Consider the following 24,546-nt stretch of genomic DNA (forward strand, 5'->3'; position numbering starts at 1 on the left):
CCAGCAGTGACTAGCAACATCTCATCTACCCCAAGAGAGTTGACAAACAGACTCTCAATCCACTCTTCCAGCAGTGACTAGCAACATCTCATCTACCCCAAGAGCGTTGACAAACAGACTCTCAATCCACTCTTCCAGCAGTGACTAGCAACATCTCAGCTACCCCAAGAGAGTTGACAAACAGACTCTCAATCCACTCTTCCAGCAGTGACTAGCAACATCTCATCTACCCCAAGAGAGTTGATAAACAGACTCTCAATCCACTCTTCCAGCAGTGACTAGCAACATCTCATCTACCCCAAGAGAGTTGACAGACTCTCAATCCACTCTTCCAGCAGTGACTAGCAACCTCTCAGCTACCCCTAGAGAGTTGACAAACAGACTCTCAATCCACTCTTCCAGCAGTGACTAGCAACATCTCATCTACCCCAAGAGAGGTGACAAACAGACTCTCAAATCTCAATCCACTCTTCCAGCAGTGACTAGCAACATCTCATCTACCCCAAGAGAGTTGACAAACAGACTCTCAATCCACTCTTCCAGCAGTGACTAGCAACATCTCAGCTACCCCAAGAGCGTTGACAAACAGGCTCTCAATCCACTCTTCCAGCAGTGACTAGCAACATCTCATCTACCCCAAGAGAGTTGACAGACTCTCAATCCACTCTTCCAGCAGTGACTAGCAACATCTCAGCTACCCCAAGAGAGTTGGCAAACAGACTCTCAATCCACTCTTCCAGCAGTGACTAGCAACATCTCAGCTACCCCAAGAGAGTTGACAGACTCTCAATCCACTCTTCCAGCAGTGACTAGCAACATCTCATCTACCCCAAGAGCGTTGACAAACAGACTCTCAATCCACTCTTCCAGCAGTGACTAGCAACATCTCAGCTACCCCAAGAGCGTTGACAAACAGACTCTCAATCCACTCTTCCAGCAGTGACTAGCAACATCTCATCTACCCCAAGAGAGTTGACAGACTCTCAATCCACTCTTCCAGCAGTGACTAGCAACATCTCAGCTACCCCAAGAGAGTTGACAAACAGACTCTCAATCCACTCTTCCAGCAGTGACTAGCAACATCTCAGCTACCCCAAGAGAGTTGACAAACAGACTCTCAATCCACTCTTCCAGCAGTGACTAGCAACATCTCATCTACCCCAAGAGAGTTGACAGACTCTCAATCCACTCTTCCAGCAGTGACTAGCAACATCTCATCTACCCCAAGAGAGGTGACAAACAGACTCTCAATCCACTCTTCCAGCAGTGACTAGCAACATCTCATCTACCCCAAGAGCGTTGACAATACTAATGATAACCCATTATATATCTAAATTTAAAAGACACATTACAATGGACACATAGGCATTATGGGAAATGTAAAGGCTGATAAACTGTCAAAGCGGGGTCCTCCGTGGAACAGATAGACCTTAACTACCTCACTCTCAAGTTAATGTTAACCAAAGACCACAAAGAGAAGTGGTTGGACCAGTGAGCATCAGGTAGCAGGGATAGAACTGTGTACAAAGAAATGACCTCGCCTAACTGGGTAGTATCAATTCCTTTCCCAGCCAAGAGCAATCTACCCAAGGACAGGACACACCTTTAATTTTTATCACCGTAACTGAATGTATTCCACTCACCCACCCCACTTACGAAATTGTGAATCATATCCTATTGGAATGTCCCATTTTAATCCACCATAGGCAGACCCTATTAACACACTGCATTGAAGTGCTGAACAAAATAGCTGGAAACGCTTCCCCACCCCCTTTTGGCACAGACTGCAATAGAGCCTACAGCAAACAGCTGGCTAGAGGTAGCTATATATGTGTGTGTGTGTGTAATTTAAATGTACCGGTATCTGCTTTGATTATTACGTATATTAATTAAATAAGAAAGTTTAAAATAAAAAGTTTGGGTCAATTTGAAAACTAGTAAATTTTCTTTCTTATATAAATCGACTTCCACAAGACATTCTGTATGGTGAACTAACAGAAGGCAGGAGAGCCGCTGGTCGTTCACTTCTACTACTGATGTATGCAAACACGACATGAAGCTCTTCAAAATCGACATTAACAGCTGGGGAAAAAGTTGGACTGGATAGATCCACATGGAGAGAGAGAGCATAAAAGAAGGGTCCCGGATTGCAGATGCCATACACAACAGTAGTAGAAAGAAGGGCGAAAATGCAACGGCACCTGATGATTACATATGCTCAACCTGTGATCGCAGCTGTGTATCAAGGATTGGCCTCTTTAGTCACATAAGAAGTTGCAAAGGGAAAAGATTGTCTCTCGAGACGTAAAATGCCACAGATAAATCACACTTAAGATTCTAGTAATTAATGATGAGTTCTTAGCAGAAAAGGGGGGGGGGATTCGTTTTCTATAAAGCACTTCAATTGTAGGCCTCATAGCAATATTAAACTAGATCTAGCATGGTGCATTCACACTCCTATACCGACATGAATCCAAATTGTACGTCTGTTTTCTAATTAGTGGATGCCATTATTTACTCAAAGTTACAGTATCTAAAGAGTCACATAAACTATCCATTATTTGATTAGACTGTGGCTATAGATCACTCTAGTTTTAAGGCCTATCCCCCCAATAAGGTCTAGGTCGGTCCATTCATAGGCATCACTGCATTTGCTACTGTTCACACAAATGCATTTCAAACAATTCATGCGTCCATCAACACATCGCAACACTTTTCAAATGACCTATACGTTTTTAACGTGCGGTGTCCTAATCTTTCTCTTTGATTTTTTTGTTTCTTTTAACATCAGTCCTAGCTCCACTCCTCGCGCACACACATTTCCATGTCGGGGTCACAAACACTCTCTCTAATAACTAAACTGCAAAGATCTGCCAATCCTCACAGCTGTTGGCTCGGCGCGTGCTAGCTGTTGAAACTGTGAGCAGTGAGGTCACGACACGTACTTTCTTGAACACTTCCCTCTCTTTCCTCTCTTCTATTTTTGGTTGCTTGGGTAAAATCGTAAAATGGAAACACACAAGTTTACACAAGAGAAAACGTGGAAGTTATGAGTTGTCTAAAAAAGAAAAGAAAAAAACCTGCACGTAGATCTACATCTAGCTGCCGTCGTTTGTCGAATGTGTATTTAAATTTGGAGTTACAGATAGAATGGGAAGTAACTTGTGGTGGCAGAAATGAAAAGGAAAAAGTGTTGCGCTTGTATGGTGCCTACTCTGATGGTGTTTTGTTTGTTGTTTGTTTGGAGAGAACGCTGGATATATTATGTCCTATCTGCTGATCAACACGTGAGTTCTTTTACGCCATTGAGAAAATAAGCTCATTACGTGTCTGTTGTTATAAACATGTGAATCGGTTGAAAGCGGGAAGTTTTAATGTTTATACAAGTCGGGGATATGGCTCTATAGCCTAGGCCTATACCAAATTGTAGTGGAAAAATAAGAGGAGTAGGGATGAAATATCATGCAGTTGGGAATAGGGGGGGGGGGGGGACGCAAATGAAAGCCTATACGAAGCTTAAACGGCATTTTTTTTTTACGCTGATGGGGGGAAAGTAGGCTAGTGGCTAGATCTATACTATGGTGACTGGACTACATAGCCCCCCCCCCTCTCAGTTTGTTATGTTTTACGTTTCGGATGTTCCTCCAGAAATGAAGGTAAGTTTATATCCTATCTCATACCTCCCTCGGGAGGACAGCGGGCAGGGTTCAAAATCTGGACATTCGAGACATTCCAGAGCGCAAACCACACGACCAGAATCTAGACTTCCACGATTTTATTCCCCCCCCCCCCCAACACTTTGCATTTCAACTTTTGGCGAATTGATTGGGGAGGGGGGATAAATAGCTTAAGATTTGAGCTTGTACAGAGAACATGAATCACTTCAGAAAACAAAACAACTAAAATTGACTATTTCTTTTCACTCACAATTTCCAATTAAGAAAAGCAAAAACTGAAATGTTACAATGTCGTAAGCTACAACCACTATTTCTCTCTCATACGATGTTTTCCTTGGCATCACTGCCGCCCTTAATTGTCTGTTTCCACAAATTGAAGACTGGAACTAAAGCATTTCGCTCCCGTGTCGCAAGTTGACCGTAGAGAATGATGACATTCGTTCTTTCTCCTTACGGCGGGCATGACCAAGCCAACGCAGGCAGACTCGTATAAAGCATGGTGAATAGGCGTATACCGAAGTTTATAGAGAAAGATTGGGAATTAAATCACTTGATGTCTTTTTTTAAAAAAAGCAGATTGGGGAGGAGGCAATTGTGTAGTGTAGAGCTACAATTATTTATTTATATGTTATCCTTAATTCCCATTGGAATTGCCGCATTCAACTTATGATGTAGGCCTACGAACTGAGTGATAAATTCATGTTTTTACAAAGCGTATATCACCTCTGTCTGTCTGTCTGTCTGCGCCAAAATTTTGAACACGTTATTTCTTCCACACACACTCTCTGATCAAGCTGACACTTTGCACATTTATTTTACCTAACAAAACATGAATAAATTTAAAAAAAAAAAACGAATCAGTTAGGCAATTTATTACTGGTAATTAGGCCTAATTATTTTGCTTCATACCAACAAGGGAAATTATTCCTTTAATATTGACAGATATGGCTAAATATGTGAGGTTTTATCCCCTTAGATAAACGTTATTTCATCCACAAAAGTTGAAACTTTACAGAATTATTTATTGTAGGCCTACCTAACGAAACATGAACCAATTAACAAATTAACAAATTAGTTAATTAATTATTGGTAATTAATTCATTTAGTTCGATATCGATTAAGGGAAATAAATCTTATTGTGTTGATAGATATTGTTTCTTTTATATACGCTTTTTTAAAAGTATATTTTATATTTTGCTTGTCCCCCCACCCACCCCCCCCCCCCCCACCCCAAACAGTTTTCTGTAGGCGAACGTTTTACTTTATCTCTGACAGCAAAATCTGTCCCGATATTTTTTTAAAGAAGATAATTAGATCCTATAAGTATCATATAGGAACCTAGTCTACGTATTTTATGTGTCAATCTAGACATGCATGTTAATCAACGACTCTGCTAGTCGTTGGTTTTGATGGCTGATTCAGGCAACCCATTCCATCCTTTAATGACACTATAAATGGAGTAATAAATGTGCCTCTATCTTTGTGTCTTTCTGACTATTTCATTAGGTTTTGTTTTTCTATTTGGAAATTATTGTTCAGTGTTTTATGTATTATTGCTACTTCACTTTTTATTCTTCTGTCCTGAAGTGTCTCTAAATTTAGTGATTTTACTCTAAATCAAATTGGAATATATTCGTTTGCTCTTTACCTCACTGTCCTTGCGAACGCGGGTATGGACACTATAGAGGGATTTCTTATGGTCCGACAGTTACGCTGGGTAGGGCACGTAGGCCCCCCTATGCCAAAAGCAGTCTTTTTTTTTTTTGGTGACCTGAAAGGTGGTCGACGTAACAGAGGAGCACGGAAACGCTTTAAAGACCAGCTTAGGCGCCAACTTACTTTAACTAACATAGAACAAAGCACCTGGTTGCATGCGGCTTCAGAACGAGACAGCTGGATATGTCACTTACAAAGGCCGCGAGATACACATTTGAGACCTCACATCCGCTGCCGAACATCTAAATCGACCACTGGCGGACAATGGCATTATGCCTGCGCTGGGTGTGGCAAAATATGTAGGTCATACTGCATCCTCATTATTATTATTATTTTTAGTTGAGGGATCCCATGAAATATTTAGCACTGACGAAAATGTTATCAATATCAGGCTTCTTGAAGACAACAAACTCTTACTCGAGTCGGGTGTCATACCTCGAGCCCCCTTCAATGGCTTCATAGCCAACTTACGATCTAGTCCTAGATGAGTAGATTAGATCTAGATTCTAGTCTAGATCTAGATCATATATTAAAAAGGCGATTAAGACTATCGCCGTTCGATATATAAGTTACTCTTTTAGTTACCGCCATTCGACGTTTCTTTCTCAATCCTTATAAATAATATGTTTATCATAGATCTAGACGTCAAGATCTAGATCTAGCTAATCTAAAGTAATCTATCGCTACATTAAATATTAGGTAAAACTTCCCAGCGCGGCGCTGCCACTTGCGTAACATTCTTCAAAAGTGGCCTTCAATGGGAAGTTTTATCATCGTCAAATTATTTTGTGAATCTAGATCTATAATTTATAATCTATGAGTATGCCGCCTTAGCCCTATCATGGCATGGCATATATATATATATATATATATATATATATATATATATATATATATATATATATATATATATATATATATATATATATATATATATATATATATGCCTATGCCTGTAGTAATACTAGTTAACTAGTAGTATGCTGTGTCAAGTTTGTGTAGTATATGGGTTATGGGATGATATTGATAATCAAGCCTGATATGTTAGGCCTATGTCATGATAAGTGAGCAGATATGGGCATGGCTGTAGCCTCCTAGTATTATTTAGTATGTGTTAACTAAGCTAGTAGATCTATGATTATCAGCATGGGCCTGGCCCATTAAAGTAAACCTAATAATGTTAATTATTAATAATAATAATACATTATATAAATCCTAGTTTGTCCATGGCTATGCCGCATGTCTGTTATACTAGATTCTAAATGTAGCTACTGGCTATGCATGACTGTCATGATGGCTATCTAGAGATGCTATGATCATGATGAAGACCATCATGGCATCATATGGTTTGAGTATGGGCAACGACACTGGAAAACAAGACTAATCTAGATCTAGAAATAGGTCTAGACTCAGTTAATCAAATAATAGGACCAGCTCACATCCCAATTACAAGAAAAAGGACGCCTATTATAAGCTATCTTGACATGACCAATGCATATTTTTTTCGACTCAGGACTGGACACAACAGAATGAGACAACATATGTTCCGGAAGCTTAAAGTTGGGACGAGTGAAACTTGCCCTTGTGGACACCACCAGAGAATGCTGATCATGTCCTTCAAAGCTTCATACTATATCAAGAGGCCCGAACAAAACTCTGGCCCCAAAATCCTCCAATAAAACAGAAACTATAAGGAGAACTTCCTGATCTGGAAACCATGCTGCCTGGTTCATCTCAGATATAGGAATACTGATCTGAACCCTCTGACATGTAAAATGAGAACAAAGAAGAAGTCAGTCAGTGAGTAGTCTACTAGATTTAGTCTAGTATTCTAGTGACTTCTAGTCATGTTATTTCTCAGATCAAGCTGAAATTTTGAGCAATTATTTCTTTTACCTGACAACACAAGAATTAATTTAAAAAATTAACCAATTAACCAAAGGAAAGAAATTGTACTTGACTTAGGTGGTGATATATTATAAGCTGAATTAGTCCCCTTTATAAGTCACCGCTTTAAAGTAAGTTGGAAACAAACAATGCATAACTATTCAATCTTCTATTTTCATACACACCACACTAGCAGAGTGATTATTATAGAATGTCTGTTCAATGTTCAAATTCAGGTCGTTCCTCTTTTTAAAAAAATATAAATGCTTTTAAAAAAAGATTGCTGTCAAATTCACCCTTTCCTTCTCCCCCCCCTCCCAATTTTACCAACTGGCCCAAGCAAGTGATAGGATCATAACATAATGAGAAAGCTAAAAGCATGAAATTGCGCTAAACAAAAAAAAATTGGTAAAAATATTTATAATAACACAGATTTATTGTTGTTGGTCTAGATCTGTTACAACCTTATTACATGACTGATCCAAACTAATTGATACAACATCACTTTAAAAAGCTTTTTTTTTTTTTCTAAAAAGTATTTTTAATGTTTTTCTTGTTTTCACATTGTTTTGCATTGACCATTGACTGACTTAGTAAAGTAAAGTAAAGTTCCCCTTTCAGACCTTGTGGTCTATAGGGCAGATGATGTAAAGGTCATCTGTTTCTGTGGCCTACGGTTAACAAGGGTGTCTTGTGGCCAGCATAATGACCAACCGTCTTTACTTTTCCCTAACTAATGTCAGGTACCCATTAGAGCTGGGTGGACTCAGAGGCGCTCGAAGATCCCGAAATTAAAAATCCCAGTCTTCACCAGGATTCGAACCCCGGTCCCCGATTCGGAAGCCAATCGCTTTACTGCTCAGCCACCACGCCTCCATTGACTGACTTACTTAGTGACAATTTTAATATAATGAATATATTCACAGCAGATCCCATGGCCTTGACTATTTTCTTTTTTGTTAACTAAGAATTATTTATTGTAATTCTGAATATATATATTCATAGGTATCTTTCAATGAAAAGATCAACAAAGAACTAAATCTAATGATTCACTCAGGACAGAGTGAAAAGATTCCAAAAGTTGGGTACAACATCGTTAACAGTAGAAATGTGGGTGCAATGAGAACTTTACCCAACACCCGGCATGAAAGGTAAAGATCTAGCTCTAGATTAGTCTTACATATATAAGTAAATATTTAATCTAGTCTTGTCTTGTTTTGGGATCATCATTCCACAGTCCAAAGCGCTTATGACCTGGCAGCCATTCATATTGTTTACAAGTTTGTCTGGAAACTTTTTTTTGCGTCATTATATTATGATAGGCCTTTATGGAAGTTAATCAGTAGCAACAGATATTAGGATAATATGGCAAATTAACTATATTAATCTATATCTATATTGATGCTATTTTATAATTTTTATATTTCTCAACAAGTGAAGCATTAAAAAGTTTATTATTAGATTTTTGTTTTTTAAATTTAGAAGATAGCACTTGATATTTTATTATGAAAGTTTTTTCTATTCTGAACCAAAAAAAAAAAGAATTCAAATAAAACTCAACATAACTTTTTTTATTTTTTCAGTTGCACAACCAGTTCTAATTTAGCTGTACACCTGCATGCCAGAATACCAAAGATCAGTTTTGTAGTAACAGTTGATCAAGCAGAAAGATCAGTTTTAGCCAGAAATATTTTAAGGTAATGGTTATAGTTGTTTTTTCAACATAGCAGATATTAAACATTTTGCTGCTATATAATTGCAGTTGTTAAAATCTCAGTATGCAACATAACCAAGATTGTTATCTCTTCAGCCAAGTGTTTTATCAATTCATTGGTCTCCACATACAGATTGGGATCTCAGCAGAGTTTTAAATGTAATTCATCCAATACTTTATGTTGGGACTATGCCTTTTGTGAAACTTTGACCATTGAATGGATTAATTATTGTAAGAGCCTACATTAAAAAAATATCAACCTTTGACAATGATTCTGTGGCTTAGCTGCAAAAAACAGGCTAAAAGAAGGAAAAAGAAATCTTTCTAAATATTTAATATTTATTGTTTGTTTGTTTTACATGTTTTCAGACTTATAGAATAGATAATCTACATCCTGTCCCAGCAGCAGGATGGGTATGAACCCGGGACCATTGAGACAACCAAACGACAATGTATCGTGACCAAGCAGTCATTCAGTTGATTAGAATGTAGTTGAAATAGAATTTCATTTATTGAGTTATTACCTTTGAAATTTAAAATAATAACCATTTTTTAGTAATCCTACCAAGACTCATTAACTTTTTTTTGCTATTGAAATAATGAAAGAGTTTTAGACAATATCTGGTTGAGATGTACATGAATAAGACTTCTGAGAGCTACAATTAAAAAAGAAACTGAGAAGACTAAACTCCCCTTGATGTCACCCAGCAGTCCTAAATATTATTGTTCAAACTGAGATTTTTTGTTTGTCACTTTACCAGCAATGGATATTTCTTGCCAATTATCAGAATGTTCTTTATTGCTTTGGCCAAACTGCAAACTGAACAATATTTTAATACTTTATCTTTATCATAGTTAAAATAAAAAGTTATCTGAATTAGGAATTAGAAGGATAAATGTTGTAAAATGTTTGTAAAATGTTTTACATGTTTCGGATGTTCCTTCAGAGTTGAAGATAGTTTACTTCCTAGTCCAAACCTCCTGCAGGACGACGGGGGATGGGAGCGGGCAGGATTTGAACCCTTGACCATCGATAAATCCGAACGACAATCCAGCACGCAAACCTCACAACCAGGCAGCCATGAAAGCAATTCAGAAGCTGTATTTATTAGTCTGTGGTCATTGGATTATGTTTGAAATTTAAAAAAAGGAACAAAAAACTTATTATTGTCAATGATTGTATTGTATAATTTATTTTCTTTTTCTTTTAAAATAGTGCTATTTACAATGCTGAGCCTTTGATGGTTTTTGATATGGTCCTTGTTTTGGATGGAGTTTTTGACAGTGAGTGCAATAGATCTGTGTTAACTATTAGGGAGATCCCCCATTAGAAAAAAAAAAAGATTAAAAAGAAGCCTTGATATGTAAAGAAAAAAACTACTTCATTTCAAAAACAAAGATTTAAAAGGGAACAAGTTTTAGATAACATTTATATAGACCTTACTTTAAAATGGCTCTGTTCATTTCATTGATTTTATAAGTTCTTAAGCTTCATGTTAAGTCTACTTAAGTAAATGTGTGTGTGTTCTCTCATTTTTGTTATTTCAACTTTGAAAGTTAAATTATTCTATTTCTAAAGAGTTCTGTTGGTTCTTCACCAATACAAGAATACCCAGCATACATTGGGATATTTGGGTCTTCTTGAAAAAAAAAGTTCTGTAGGGACTTAGCCTCTAAGGGGCTATTATCCTGATTTATCACTGGAAAGACTTTATCCAGTGGTCAAGCTTTATCGAGAGCTCTTCCCCCCAAGTACTGTCTGAGGGTTCCCAACAATACAACCATAGATTATGAGGGGATCATACCATATATGTGGCACACCTCACCTCGGTGCTGGACCTACTCGCTATAAGTAGCCTAAGGCAGGGCTGACCACATGTAGTTTTCATATTCCTATGCTGTAAACGCCACAGTTCTGTGTAAGGGCCACCTCTCTGTCACAGGTTCTCTGTTGTTGACCTTTGTTGGACTGGGTTGCAGGGTAAGATTAAAGTGATTTTAACTACTAATTTACCCCCCCCCCTCCTTTCTGTCCCTGCCTGTAGAAACTCATAAGCCGGGACTACTTTGACCTCATATATATATATATATTTAAAATTAATTGTTTGTAGTTTGTATGGAGATATACATTGTCTCCACTTTGTTGTTTCTGTACTCAGCAATACTTGAAAACTATTTCATGAACATTCCAAGAGTCACTGTTATCAAAAATGAGCATACAAAAGGTAATTTTCTTTATTAAAACTAAAACATTTATTTAATTATTTTGTTGTTTTGTTTATTCTGATCAGTACTACATTATTCTGATTTGATATACCATATTGACAATGCTAGGGGCGCAGTGGTTAAGCACTTTGCTTTCAAACATATGGTCCTGGGTTTTAATCTTGCTGAAGACTGCAATTTTGCATTTTGTGATTTTTAGGGCACCCCTGAGTCCACCCAACTCTAATGGGTACCTGACTTAGTTGGGGGAAAGTAAAGGAGGTTGGTCATCCTGCTGGCCACATGACACCCTGCTCATTAACCAAAGAAACAGATGACCTTTACATCATCTACCCTATAGATTGCAAGGTCTGAAAGGGGAACTTGACTTTAATACTGCTTGACAATGCTAATGTGGATTTAAAAGCAACAACTGATAGTTCCATAATCATCAGCCTAGAATTTACTTTTTCTAAATCCTACATTAGGACAGTTTCTTAAGTATGTATATTTTTATATATAGCTTTTATATATATCTTTTTACCCTAACTGAACTGAATCAAAATTTGCAATTAGCGCATCCCTAAAATACATTTCACTTCACATTAACAACAATTATTGCAATATAAGCAAGTGTATTTCCCAGATTAGAATTAAATGTATTTACAGATTACAATAGCTATAATGTCAAATTCAGATGTGATTAAAAAAACATTATTTTCTAGGTAGAGCCATGTCTAGAATGCAAGGGGTTGCAGCAGTCAGAGGAGAAATTATTGTATTTATTGATAGTTTGACTGAAATGAATGTTGATTGGTTGTCTCCTCTTGTGCTGAGAATAATTGAGGTAATTTTTGTTTTCAGTTTTAGTCAAGGGGTCTTGTAGGAGTGGTAAAGTGCTTGGGGTATCTGGTCTGAATCCTGGTGAATATTGGGAATTTGTCATTTTTAGGATACCCCAGAGTCCACCCAACTCTAAAAGTGTAAATATAAATTTGAAGCTAAGTGCTGAAACAAATAATTAATACATAAATATTAAACATATTAAATCGCACTATCGATCAAATTTGAATGAGAGAAAATAGTGAATTAAATGTAATGTAATGAAAATAAGTACTGCACCAATCAGGGCATGAACTAGCAACCCAGAAACTGCAACTCTGCCTATCAGCAGCGCAGTACCAAGTAAACTAACCTCTAGACAATACTTCCTCTAACCTAAAGTATTTCGCTAGTATGCAATTGCCAACCCCAGTAGTCAGTTGTCAGGGCATGTGACTATTGACTACTGGGGTGATAATTGCATACATATGTATCAACTCTAAAGTGTACCTGACTTATAAGGGGGAAGTAAAAGTAGCTGGTCTGTTAACAACATAAAAAATAGTTAACCATCAGATGACCTTTATATCATATGCCCTATGGAGTGCAAGATCTTTACTTTTACTTTAAGTTTTATTTCCTTTGTTTTAAAATTGATATTTTTTTATTGTTCCCCCCCCCCCCTTTTTAAAAAAACTAACTTTTCTTATATAGCAACTCATTATTGAATTAATCTTAATTTACTAATTCTTGTTGAAATTATATTTTTTTTTTACCAAATCTTTTATCACATATTCTTCTGCCCTCTTAATGTTTTTTTTTTTATCTTAATATTCTTAGTAAGTAATTTTTCAATAATTTGCATTATCTTTCAACATTAAATGTCTTATAGCTATATATTCTTATTTAATGTGATGTTCTGATACTGAACTACAGAATCAACACATAAATTTCAATTTTGATGGCAAATAACTGAATTGTCCATTTGATTTGGATGGCGGTAAGAGAGGAAATAAAACTAGTATAAGGTCACCAGAAAAAAACAGCTTTACAATATTATATTTATGTTATTCATTTATGTTATTGTTGTTGTTTTTTTCCTCTTCTGTGAAGAGCCCTAAGAGTGTAGTGTTACCTGTGTATGATGTTATTGATCACATGACTTTCAAATATTATTCTCTGGCAGAATTATATAGGTTAGGTAAGTGATACAAAGTAAAAGACATGAAATTACTTAAAGAATAAAGTTTTGTAAAAAAATGTTTTACATGTTTCGGATGTTCCTTCAGAGTTGAAGATAATTACTTCCTAGTCCAAACCTCCCGCAGGACGACGGGGGATGGGAGCGGGCAGAGTTTGAACCCGGGACCATCGATAAATCTGAACGACAGTCCAGCGTGCAAACCGCACGACCAGGCAGCCATCCATTAATTTTCTAATCAAGTCAATAAATCTTTTATTTAATTTTTATATTTAGGAATATATATATACTTGAAACTAAGTTTGTTTGTTTATTTAAAGAATAATTATTGTTTTTATACATAGTCAAGTACTATTGAGAAGAATCTGTACAATATTAATAGTGTGATCATAATTATTTTGTCAAGTATTTTTAACTTTGCAGTACAATATTGGTCTAATCAATCCAAGATTTTTGTCTAAATATTATACATGATGATGATGAAATCTACCTTTTTATTTACAAAGGACTTTAGTCTATTCTTGAAATGCTATTGACTAACTTTGAAGTTGTTATTATATTTTGTTTAGCAAAATTAATATTTATAAGAACAACACATATATACTTTATAGTATTTACCAATATTTCTCTACTAGAGTATGCCCATTCCTCTCATAAGCAGATTTGTTATATTTTAACTAAATACTGTTAACAGTTATTTTATGTGTTTTTTAGTAACATAATTAAGTGTACATCAATTCATTACTTTATGTTTAAACAATGTATTCTGTGTGTGAAGGAAAAAAAAGTGTTTTTGAACTAATTCATTTGGTGCTACAGTTCACAGCTAGACTAAATAGTTTCATGTTCTGTAGGTTTTGACTGGAGTTTAAAATCCCACCTGGAACAGTTTTCTTCACCATATGTTATTGATTCCAATCCAGTCACTGTATTTAGGTACTGGTAAGATAACAGTTCTTGTTTCTTTTTTTTAAATTATTGTACAATTTAAATTCTCCATTAAAACTTGGTAGTTATTATGAAATATAGATTTTTTTAAAGCCTTTATTAAAGATATAATACACTTTTTTTTAATTGGCTGTTTACATAGTTTCAAAATCAGTAATTAGGTTACTATAACCATACACCTAAGCTCTCCACAACAATTCTCAGGCACCTGCTGGGTTAACTCAATAATGATCCCAAATAAATAACTTTACTGGATTTACGCTATTTATTTAGAAATGAGTCATTTGTGAACCACTTCTCATTATACTGTGAAGTCTAGATACTTTTACACATTGTTGACATCATAATTTTACACATTGTTGACATCACAATTTTACACATTGTTGACATCACAATTTTACACATTGTTGACATCACAATTTTACACATTGTTGACATCACAATTTTACACATTGTTGACATCACAATGGTTCTGACAGAGGGGGGGGGAGAGTTTATAGTTGATAGTAAATGGGTCCTGAATGTATTAAGGGAAGGACAGATGTGTTTGTTGTCAGCATCTTTTTGGGTGAGTTTAACAAGGAGCCATGGATTATACATTTAAAAAAATGAATATAGAACAGTTTACTTCCTTTGCCATCTTATTACTTCTTTCATAACTTATTTCTGTTGTTTCATTAGATTACACCTAACTGCAAACTAGATTACACACAACTGCAAACTAGATTACACACAACTGCAAACTAGATTATACACAACTGCAAACTAGATTACACCTAACTGCAAACTAGATTACACCTAACTGCAAACTAGATTACAAGTAGTTGATACCAAAGCCCACATTTTTTTATGTAGTTTAAACAAAATATTTCAGAACACCATTAATGAGTGGCAATGTTTTTGCCATGAGACGAGATTTTTTTCTCTGGCTGGGCCAGTATGAAACCAGTTTTTTGGAACATAGCATGGATGACCTCGGTGAGTCAATTTTTGTTATTTGATTCCTAAATGCATTGTGGCCTTTCAATTATATGATAGGATGAAAAGTAACTTTCTTTGTACAGAACAAAGTTATCATCATGACTTTAAAAACAAAAGTTGTTTTCTCAGCCATGTATGTGAAACTAATAAATGGAACTTTTAAGAGATGTGGAATACTTTTAAAACCTAGAATGTGGGCTATGTCTGTGATTTTGAATCAATTGATATTAATTTGCTTTTGAAATGATAATTGACAAGGAAATCAAAAAGCGAAGAAGTAAAATAAAAGTGGGGAAAAAATGTTAACTATTGCTGTCTTTACTTTCAGAACTTTCTCTTCGTATTTGGTTATGTGGAGGTCTGATTGAGATAGTGCCATGTAGCCGTGTGGGTGTTGTCAACATTAGATCAAGTGACAGCCATGCTTCATTTAATAACTACTTAAGGTTGGTCTCACTTTGGTTGAGTTTTGTTTAAAATATTCTTTTTTATTCAATATACTTTCCTACAAAGTTGGTGGATAGCTTGTCAAAAGTATGTGGCGCATGTCAGGGTGGGATTTACAGGGTTCATCTAGGGTATGATGTACTTCCCTGGGCTTCCCACCTGAACAGTGTTTATTAACTTCCTGTCGGGGTTGTAATTTAGCTGTGGCTCGTCTGCCTGGGCACCCCCTATCAATCTAGCAATCAAGTTATGAACTGAGTATCAAAAGAACGAATTATATAAATAGTAATCTATGCTAGTGAATAACGAGATTGCATATAACAAAACAAAGGTTTAATGAAGTAATGATATGATGAGGCATAAATGATGAATAAATATTGGTAGCATTTACAAAGGCAAATACAAGCTATACATATTATGCAAATGAAATATAGCACACCTTAAGCTCGGTGCCACAATTAGGTTAGGGCTCGCGAAGCCCACACACAATTATTCACAATACCATGGATGCCCAGACCACACCAAAACAAATCAGGCTTGACTACAGCAGAGTCCCCAATACTGGGGAAGAAAACTCCAACCAAAGATCTGCCATCAGCACAACCACAAAAGAGGCAATGACATCAACAAATCGCAACCTTAGGAACTAGAGCGCACAAACTATTATGGGGCACAAAAGAGAAATCGCACAAGAAGCAACTCTAGATGCGCACAACAGTGCATATAGGCATATAGTCAACACTAAGTCAAGTGTCTAACACTTTTAGACTTATAAGTCAACACTGAACTTTTTTTCAAAACTAAGTCAAGTGTCTAACACTTTTAGACTTATAAGTCAACACTGAACTGAGTCAAGTGTCTAGTACTTTTAGACTTCTTAAACACTGAACTAAGTCAAGTGTCTAACTTTTTTTGCACATTACAAAGAAAAACAGCGTCTAGTATTACACCTACATTAGTATTTAAGTTGATAAAATAACCAATGAGGAAGTGCTACAAAGAGCAGTGCGCCAGGACATCCGCTGTGTTATCAGCAGTAGATGCCTTTTCTGGCTTGGCCATGTTCGTAGAATGCCAGTAGGTCGACCTACACAAGACATTCTGTATGGCGATCTAACAGAAGGCAGGAGAGTCACTGGTCGCCCACTTTCATGGTACACGGATGTATGCAAACTTGACATGAAGCTCTTCAAAATCGACACTAGCAGCTGGGAAAAAGTGGCACTGGATAGATCCACATGGAGAGAGAGCATAAAAGGGTCTCAGATTGCAGATGCCATACACAACAGCAGCAAAAAGAAGGGTGAAAATGCAATGGTGCCTAGTGATTATATATGCCCAACCTCGCCAACCTGTGACCGCAGCTGTGTATCAAGGATTGGCCTCTTTAGCAATACAAGAAGTTGCAAAGGGAAAAGATTGTCTCTCGAGATGTAAAACGCCTCTCACAGACAGTATTTAAGTATAGTATTTTAATCTAAATTAATCATATGTTAATTTTTTTTGTTTAGAAGTGCTAAAAGAGTCGCAGAAGTTTGGTTAGATGAATATAAAAGATTCTTTTATGCTGTACGTCCGTCTGCAAGGATGCAACCTATTGCTGAGTAAGAATCTTCTAAAGTATATTATGATAATTTATTTTCTTTGTAGTTAAAAAAAATCAAATATTTGCAAAAAAAAAAATATTTTTTTGGCAAATTTAGGCCATATGGCAAATTTTTGTTTCTTGATTATTCATGCCATGCTGTCCTGTTGAAAAGGTTTAAATTTCTTGTGTAACTTTAAAGACATTATTCTTTATAGTTATTCCGCATCATTATGTTACTCTTAACTCTGCTGAATAAAGTAGGATCTATATAATTGTTATGGTACTCGCTGAATATAGTAGGCCCTATATAGTGGCTTAGCTGGGGGGGGGGGGAGAATTTGAAAATCCCTTGGGCTCCCATTTGAGGAAAGGCCCCCAAATAAGTATTAGAAATTTTTTTTTTACATTAAATATTTCGCAAAATGCAGGGCCCCCAAAGAGGTCAAGCCCCCCAGGGTCCCCAAATGTTGGCAAATTCCTAGCTACACCGTTAGCCCTATATAATAAGTGTTATGGTAAAGTGCTGAATAAAGTTGGTCCTATATAATAAATTTGTTGTTATATGGATGTATGCAAACGCGACATAAAGCTCTTCAAAGTCGACACTGGCAACTGGGAAGAGGTGGCACTGGATAGATCCACATGGAGAGAGAGCATAAAGGAAGGGTCACAGATTGCAGATGTCATACACAACAGAAGCAGAAAGAAGGGTGAAAATGCAACGGCGCCTGGTGATTATATATGCCCAACCTGCGATCGCAGCTGTGTATTAAGGATTGGCCTCTTTAGTCACACAAGAAGTTGCAAAGGGAAAAGATCGTCTCTCAAGACGTAAAATGCCACAGAGAATATAATAAATTTGTTGTTATGCTGAACATAATATAAAAAATGTTTTGATTTGTAAATAATTCTAGAAACTGTTAACATACAAATTATTTGATTTTCAGCATCAGCAGCATGAGAAAGGCAAAAGAAAAGTTAAAATGTTGGAATTTTAAATGGTATTTGACAAATATTTATCCACAACTTCAGTAAGTATCTACAAAGTACATTAAATACATTCAAATCAAGTTTAAAGATGCTATAAAACTAATTAGAAATTAAAGGTAAGGAAACTAGACTTAACAAGAGCTGATTCCATCAAAATTTCTTAGACTGCATTAGTACAAACAATGATTTTTAGATGCAGTTGGTACATGATCGTTTCTTAGTTTATAATAATACATAAGGTAAGTTTCTTTGACTACATTGTTATAAACTAATTTATTTATATTATTATAAGCAAATTTCTTTGACTACATTGTTGTAAGCAAAGTTTCTTTTACTACATTGTTATAAACTAATTTACTTATATTGTTATAAGCTAAGTTTCTTTGACTACATTGTTATAAACTAATTTACTTATATTGATATATTATATTTACTTAGATTCATAACAAACGAATATTCACATTTGACTAGAGTAACACCTTTAGTAAAATCACTAAATTTAGAAAGCCTTCAGGACAGAAGGCTCAAAAGTAAAGTAGCAATCATACATAAAACACTGAACCATAATCTTCAAATACAAAAACAAAATTTAATAAAATACTCTGAAAGACACAAAGATAAAGGCACATTCCTCGTCCCATATGCTAGGACAAATTTGTACAAATACTCCTTCTTCCCTAGTGCTATTAGAGCATGGAATGGGTTGCCTGAGCTAGCCAGGAAAACCAGTGACTTGGCAGAATTTAAGTCATTGGTTAATATGCATGACTAAATGCATGACGCGTAGGACGTAATCATCTTCTTTTTTGAAGTAACGTCTGTATCATATAAGATAAGATAAGATATTGTTATAAGCTAAGTTTCTTTGACTACATTGTTATAAGCAAAGTTTCTTAATTTTTTTATATTTATCATATTTTACAATGACTCAACCATTACATCATTCCATACATGAGAATGTATTGTATTGTTCCTCAGACCTTTAGTGACTGATGAACTAGCTTTTGGAAATATTAGGCAAGGAGAATATTGCCTTGACCTTGACCCAGGGCAACTCCCTTTGATTGCCAAACTTCGACAGTGTGAGAATGAAAAAAATTCACAAGTAACAATTATGAATGAATTTTATTACTTTCTCCTTGTAACTATCTATCTCATTCTATCTTTTTCTCTCTCTAGTCTAAGCTTATATAAGATAAGATAATTTTATTGGTCCAATCAAATGGAAATTCAATTTGATTACAATTGACCAATAACAATATAGTTGCAAATACGAACATTCACACACGAAATACATACACACTCACAACCAGTGCTTTATGTCTTAGACTTCAATGTACTTCTCGATGACGGCAAATGACCTTGTAATACTCTGACCGAAAGTGGGATAAAGGAGTTTTTAAATCTTTCTGTTTTAGTCCTAATGGAAAGGAGACAACCACTTCATTCAGATCTGATGTAACAGTAGTTTAATGGGTGCATATAAGCTATGGTAGACTGTTTAAGTACCATAGGGTAAGTCTTTAAATTAATAGCAAATCTTAAATAACAAACTAAAGAAACTTTACAAATAAAAAGTGTAAACCTGTTAAAAATTGTGTAGAAATTAAGGCAAAGAGTTCATACAAAAGTATTTTAAAATTAAACACCTAACCCGAAAAGTTACCACACAGCTGCAGCGTGAATATATGAACAAAGTAATATCTATGGATAACAATAAAAATCTATGATGATAATAAAAATAGAGCTAACATTCTAAATGAATGCTTTGCATCAGCATTCTCTGTCCCAAGAGACATACATATTGCTTCATTTAAACCTAATTGGAAACAGGAGATATAGATATACAAGAAAAAAAGATTATAGAAATACAAGAAAAAGGGATTTATAGATATACAAGAAAAGGGGATTTAAGAACTATTAGCTGATACAAAACTGAATAAAGCACTTGGACCTGATAGATTCCAGCTAGATGAAAAGAAATAAGAGACAAGCCAGCACTAGTGTTCAATATACTTTTTCAGGCATCACATAATCAGGTTAGAGTAATGAGGAACTGAAAAGAGCTAGTGTCACCACTTCAGTCAGGATAGAAGACACACAATTTACAAATACAAAAACAAAACCTAATAAAATACACAGAAATACACAAAGATCAAGGCACATTTCTTATTCTACATGTTAGGACAATTGCTCCTTCTTCCCTAGTGCCATTAGAACATGGAATGGATTGCCTTAATCAGCCAGGAAAACAAACAACTTAGTGGAGTTCATGCTAGACCAATCATTATAGTAGGCCTCAACACTGTCCTGTGATGTGGCAATAAACTATTGGTCTCCACTGCTTACAGGTTGCATCATTGGAGGTCAGTGTTCAGGCATTCTATGATGATTGGTCTCTGTTTAAGTCACAGATTACTCTGCATGACTAGATTGACACATAAAATTCATAGGAAGTAATTATCTTTTCTTTTGAAGTATGGTCTGTAATTTATAACATATATATTTTTTTGGTGTTTTTTAGTGAGCTCATCACAATGGCAACTACCAATCAAATATGACATTTGGACTTCTATTCAGATGTTTAGCAGAAGTTTTGGGCTTGGACATAATAATTTTCTTTCTAAGAGAATACACTGTAATTGAAAACAAAATAACAATATAAACATGAACATTTCCTTTACAAATAAGTAAACTTCCTTTTGAGGTTTGTGGGGAATAGATGGAAGGCTTTGATTAGGTGAAAAGAACTCTGAAAAGAAATGTAGCTTATAAATTACAGATGTTACTTCAAAAGAGAAGATAATTACTTCCTATGGATTTCATGTTTAACTTAATCAGCCTATTTTTTTGTTCAACACACTAATGAACAAATTGGAAGTAACCATTAAGAAGACTAACTATTCCAATCTTTCTCTTTGACTTTACTACTAGGCTACCAGAATAAAGAATTTAGTTGTTGTTTTTTTTTGCTTACATGTCAACAGTATGATCAAAGTAAATTGTTTTGTTTTCACAGGAGTGGTCTTGGAGGAAAACTGGTAATATTGTATCCAATGGAATGTGTTTGACATCAAACCTTATCGACATGAGGACTTTTGTTTTGGTTAACTTTTGTAAAGATCTTGACAACAATCAGGTCAGGAGGGAAAAAAAAATTCACCAATTGAATGCTACACACTTAAGTTACACTAAACATAATTATAACTGGATGTTTTCTTGATTGTGTGGTATGCATGAGTCTTTGCATATAAACTTTGGGTTGATTATTCTATGAACTTTGTTTTTTATGTATATAATTTGTCTACATATGAACACTCTATCATAGAGACATATTCACCAATTAATAATTGACTCAATTGTCAATGGTCATTTTCTTCTTGTCATTTGACTGAATGAAATACAAATATTGTGTGAATTATACAAGAGGCACTTCATACTCCTTGACAATGACCATTATTGCCCATCAGTTTAGTGACAAATAGTCATCACCACAGAATATTCTGGGAGAGGACCCTCCTCAGAATTAGCAGTAACATCTGTAAGCTTGCCTAGGGACAATTAGTAGTTGCCTTGGTTTGAATAGTGGCAGCAGGATGACCTTAGGCCACTGCAACTTATGCAGCTGCAGTGGGCCCCACTATTTTTGAAGCCCCTCACTAATTCTAGATGTAAATTATTAAATTAAACCATTGTAACTTATAACAGGGTTCCCACTATCTCCTGATTTTCCAGGAGCTCCTGGAAATCTGAAATAATTAAATTCTCCTGAAAACTAGACAAAATTGTCATCTTTGATGCATGTTCTACCAAATACCGCCAATTAAACCCCGGTAGAAATACTAGCTTGTCTGTCTACTAATGAAAGAGACACTGCTTTCCCAAACTACATTGCTGCACTCAGAATATTTTTTAGCAATACCCGCAATTGTGGCATCTGGTGAAAGCTTCTCGCGCCTCAAAATAATCAAGAATTACTTGAGGTCATCGATTCATGAAGATAGATTTAACAATTTGGTAATTCTTGCTATTGAGCGTGATCTATTTAGGAAACAGAATTTTGTTGCTATACTGTAAGTCTTTGCTACATGCAAGCCTTATAAAGTAAATTTTGATAGTGATTTTGTACTTAGTAAAAAATGAATAAAATGTAAAAGACGATTTTTTTCGAATAGAAAATCTTTATTTCACTGATCATCCTTATCCCTTATCAGACTGCCCTGTGCAATCTGTTTCAAATAGGGATCAGCAACTGTTAGGGCTGTCCCTGGGTGTCAGTAATATGTTTTTTACACTTGACACTTAATACAAGTATAAGTTAATGAAGGAAATATCAGTCATTGTTATAAAAAAGTTTCCACTACTTTGCTGTTGTCATGACCTGCAAGAAGTTTGGAACTCAGTGCTGGTTCAATATTTATTTCAAGTCAAGTGGTAGATGAGTACCATACAAAAACTGTCCATCAAAAGAAAGAAATAATATCCTCAAATGATTTGAAAAAGCATCAAGGTGTTTAAAATAGCTCATTCAGTTGAACAGAAAGCAACAAGAAGTAGACATCAACAAGTATTACTCTTTAAAGGAAATATTTTTAGTTTTGAAAAACTGATAAAAAAAAAATTGTCTCTAACACTCCTAGCTTTGTTTTTATGGCATTTTTCAATATAAAATAAAAACAACTTTTTGCCAAAACCCAGGAAAATCAGTTCAATAAACTTTCTTACTAAGATTTAAAAGGAAAATTAAACATTATAACTAATTAAAAATAGTTTTAAAAAAAACAACAGCTAATTGTTTCATATTGAAGTAGGCTATCATTATATGTTAACAGCTTCATATTTTTTTAAGTAGGCTATTGCTTGCAGTATGTCAACTGTTTATATTAAAGTAGGTTATCACACTGTATGTTAACTAATTGTTCAAGTATTTTCTTTTCTTACTAGATATGGTACAGGCATGAGGAAAAAATTGTTCACATGGACACCAACTTGTGTCTTGATGCCCAGCATGCAACTACAGGCCTAATTATATCTGACTGTATTAAAGGGAAGGCAAGCCAGGCATGGATAATCTCCACAGAGCAAAGCTCTGAAGTTAACATCTGATGGAAGTCCAGTTTAAACAAAGATGTGTTGCAAAGACAGGATACAATTCAATTTAAAGTCTCTACAGATATCTGGATCTTCATTTATCTAGCTAGAAGTCAGCTGAACAAAGTTTTTTACTATGACTGTTTCTTGATGTAATGATGTCAGGAAATTGGAATGCAGACTTCATTAACTTCATGGATTAAGTAATGCCGAGTGTTGATGCTTCAGCCAGTGTGGTAATAATTGCACCGATGCAACCTTCTTCAATATTACCATTCATATTGTACTTGCAGTCTTTGTTTGTGCCAACTGTGATGTTGAATGTTTCCTTAACAATAGAAAATGTTATTATCAGAATTGGTATTTATCCTAAACCTATTCCCCCCTTTTTTTTTAATTATATGTCAATTCTAAATCCATTTTAACCATTTATGTTTATTAATAAATAAACTTCAAAAATCCTAAATTGCTATTAGCAACTTCTTAGCATTATTTGGTTGTTGTTGTGCTAATTGCCTATTATATTCTTTTAATGTAAAGGTCATTTTAGTTTTTCTTATATTTTGTCTTAAAGGTCATTTTAGTTTTAAAAGATTTACTGTGAATCATGAAGCAAGCAATCTGGTCTAATTACTGGACCACACATTCTAAAGAGGTCTTTTAAAGCCAGTAGACTAACTGATAGAATAAACAGCTGCCCATAGAGTTGTTTCTTTCACTGACTGGTTTACTGACAACTCAAAGTCAGATAGGTTACAAGTCTCAACCTCCAGCCAGGCTGATCTGTATTCTGACTAATTCAAATGACTTGAATAACCAAAGGAGCTTTTTTTAAGATTTCAGTACAACAAACACACAGCAACATGACACACATAATATGTCTTAAAATATGTGTTGATATAGACCCTAATTAGATGGTGCACTATAACTAGAAATAATTGTTCAATACAGTGTCTGTCATTGAAGTGTACTCTTGGTAGAAAGTTCAAAACTACAGAATACAAATTATTTACCTTTTTAAACAATCTAGAAAATAAAATTAATGCAGTTGTACTAATGTTTCATTAACAACACCTCTATGGCTAATTTTTTTTTAGGCCTAGAATACATTTTTTTTATACTGGGTACAGTTAGTTTTTTTTTCTTTTTGTAATAAATACATCAACTTGTATCATTATGCATTCCGTTCATTAGTTAAAATAGTTACACAACTGTTTGTATTTTTTCACTTACTAAATGATTTATCTCCATATTTCTAATATTTATATTCTGTATGTGT

The 24,546-nt window shown here is 35.1% G+C and overlaps 1 protein-coding gene across 4 annotated transcripts; it reads left to right on the forward strand.

The window, feature by feature from the left end:
• Positions 1-2,986: 2,986 nt before the first annotated feature.
• Positions 2,987-23,726, forward strand: LOC106078187 (polypeptide N-acetylgalactosaminyltransferase 2-like). Of its 4 annotated transcripts, none has more exons than XM_013238992.2 (15): positions 2,990-3,287; positions 8,286-8,431; positions 8,864-8,977; positions 10,211-10,278; positions 11,154-11,219; positions 11,925-12,046; positions 13,135-13,222; positions 14,077-14,158; positions 15,045-15,148; positions 15,480-15,597; positions 17,110-17,202; positions 18,134-18,217; positions 19,155-19,281; positions 21,196-21,315; positions 23,121-23,726. In XM_013238992.2, exons 1-15 carry the CDS (start codon positions 3,177-3,179, stop codon positions 23,280-23,282), a joined length of 1,605 nt encoding a protein of 534 aa, XP_013094446.2. In that variant the 5' UTR covers positions 2,990-3,176; the 3' UTR covers positions 23,283-23,726. The 4 variants fall into 4 exon arrangements, with proteins under 4 accessions (XP_055881060.1, XP_013094446.2, XP_013094447.2 ...); XM_013238993.2 differs by lacking the exon at positions 2,990-3,287 and adding an exon at positions 5,560-5,692; XM_013238994.2 differs by lacking the exon at positions 2,990-3,287 and adding an exon at positions 6,397-7,193.
• The last annotated feature ends 820 nt before the right edge of the window (positions 23,727-24,546 follow it).

Source organism: Biomphalaria glabrata, chromosome 3, assembly GCF_947242115.1.
Source record: "Biomphalaria glabrata chromosome 3, xgBioGlab47.1, whole genome shotgun sequence".
NCBI lineage: Eukaryota > Metazoa > Mollusca > Gastropoda > Planorbidae > Biomphalaria > Biomphalaria glabrata.

Excerpts from the sequence above, each read along its gene's own strand:
- LOC106078187 (XM_013238992.2), top strand. The coding sequence starts at position 3,177 with ATGAAAAGGAAAAAGTGTTGCGCTTGTATGGTGCCTACTCTGATGGTG. Across the intron at positions 14,159-15,044 it reads AATCCAGTCACTGTATTTAG|AACACCATTAATGAGTGGCA; the intron begins GTACTGGTAAGA and ends AAAATATTTCAG. Across the intron at positions 19,282-21,195 it reads AGAATGAAAAAAATTCACAA|GAGTGGTCTTGGAGGAAAAC; the intron begins GTAACAATTATG and ends TTGTTTTCACAG.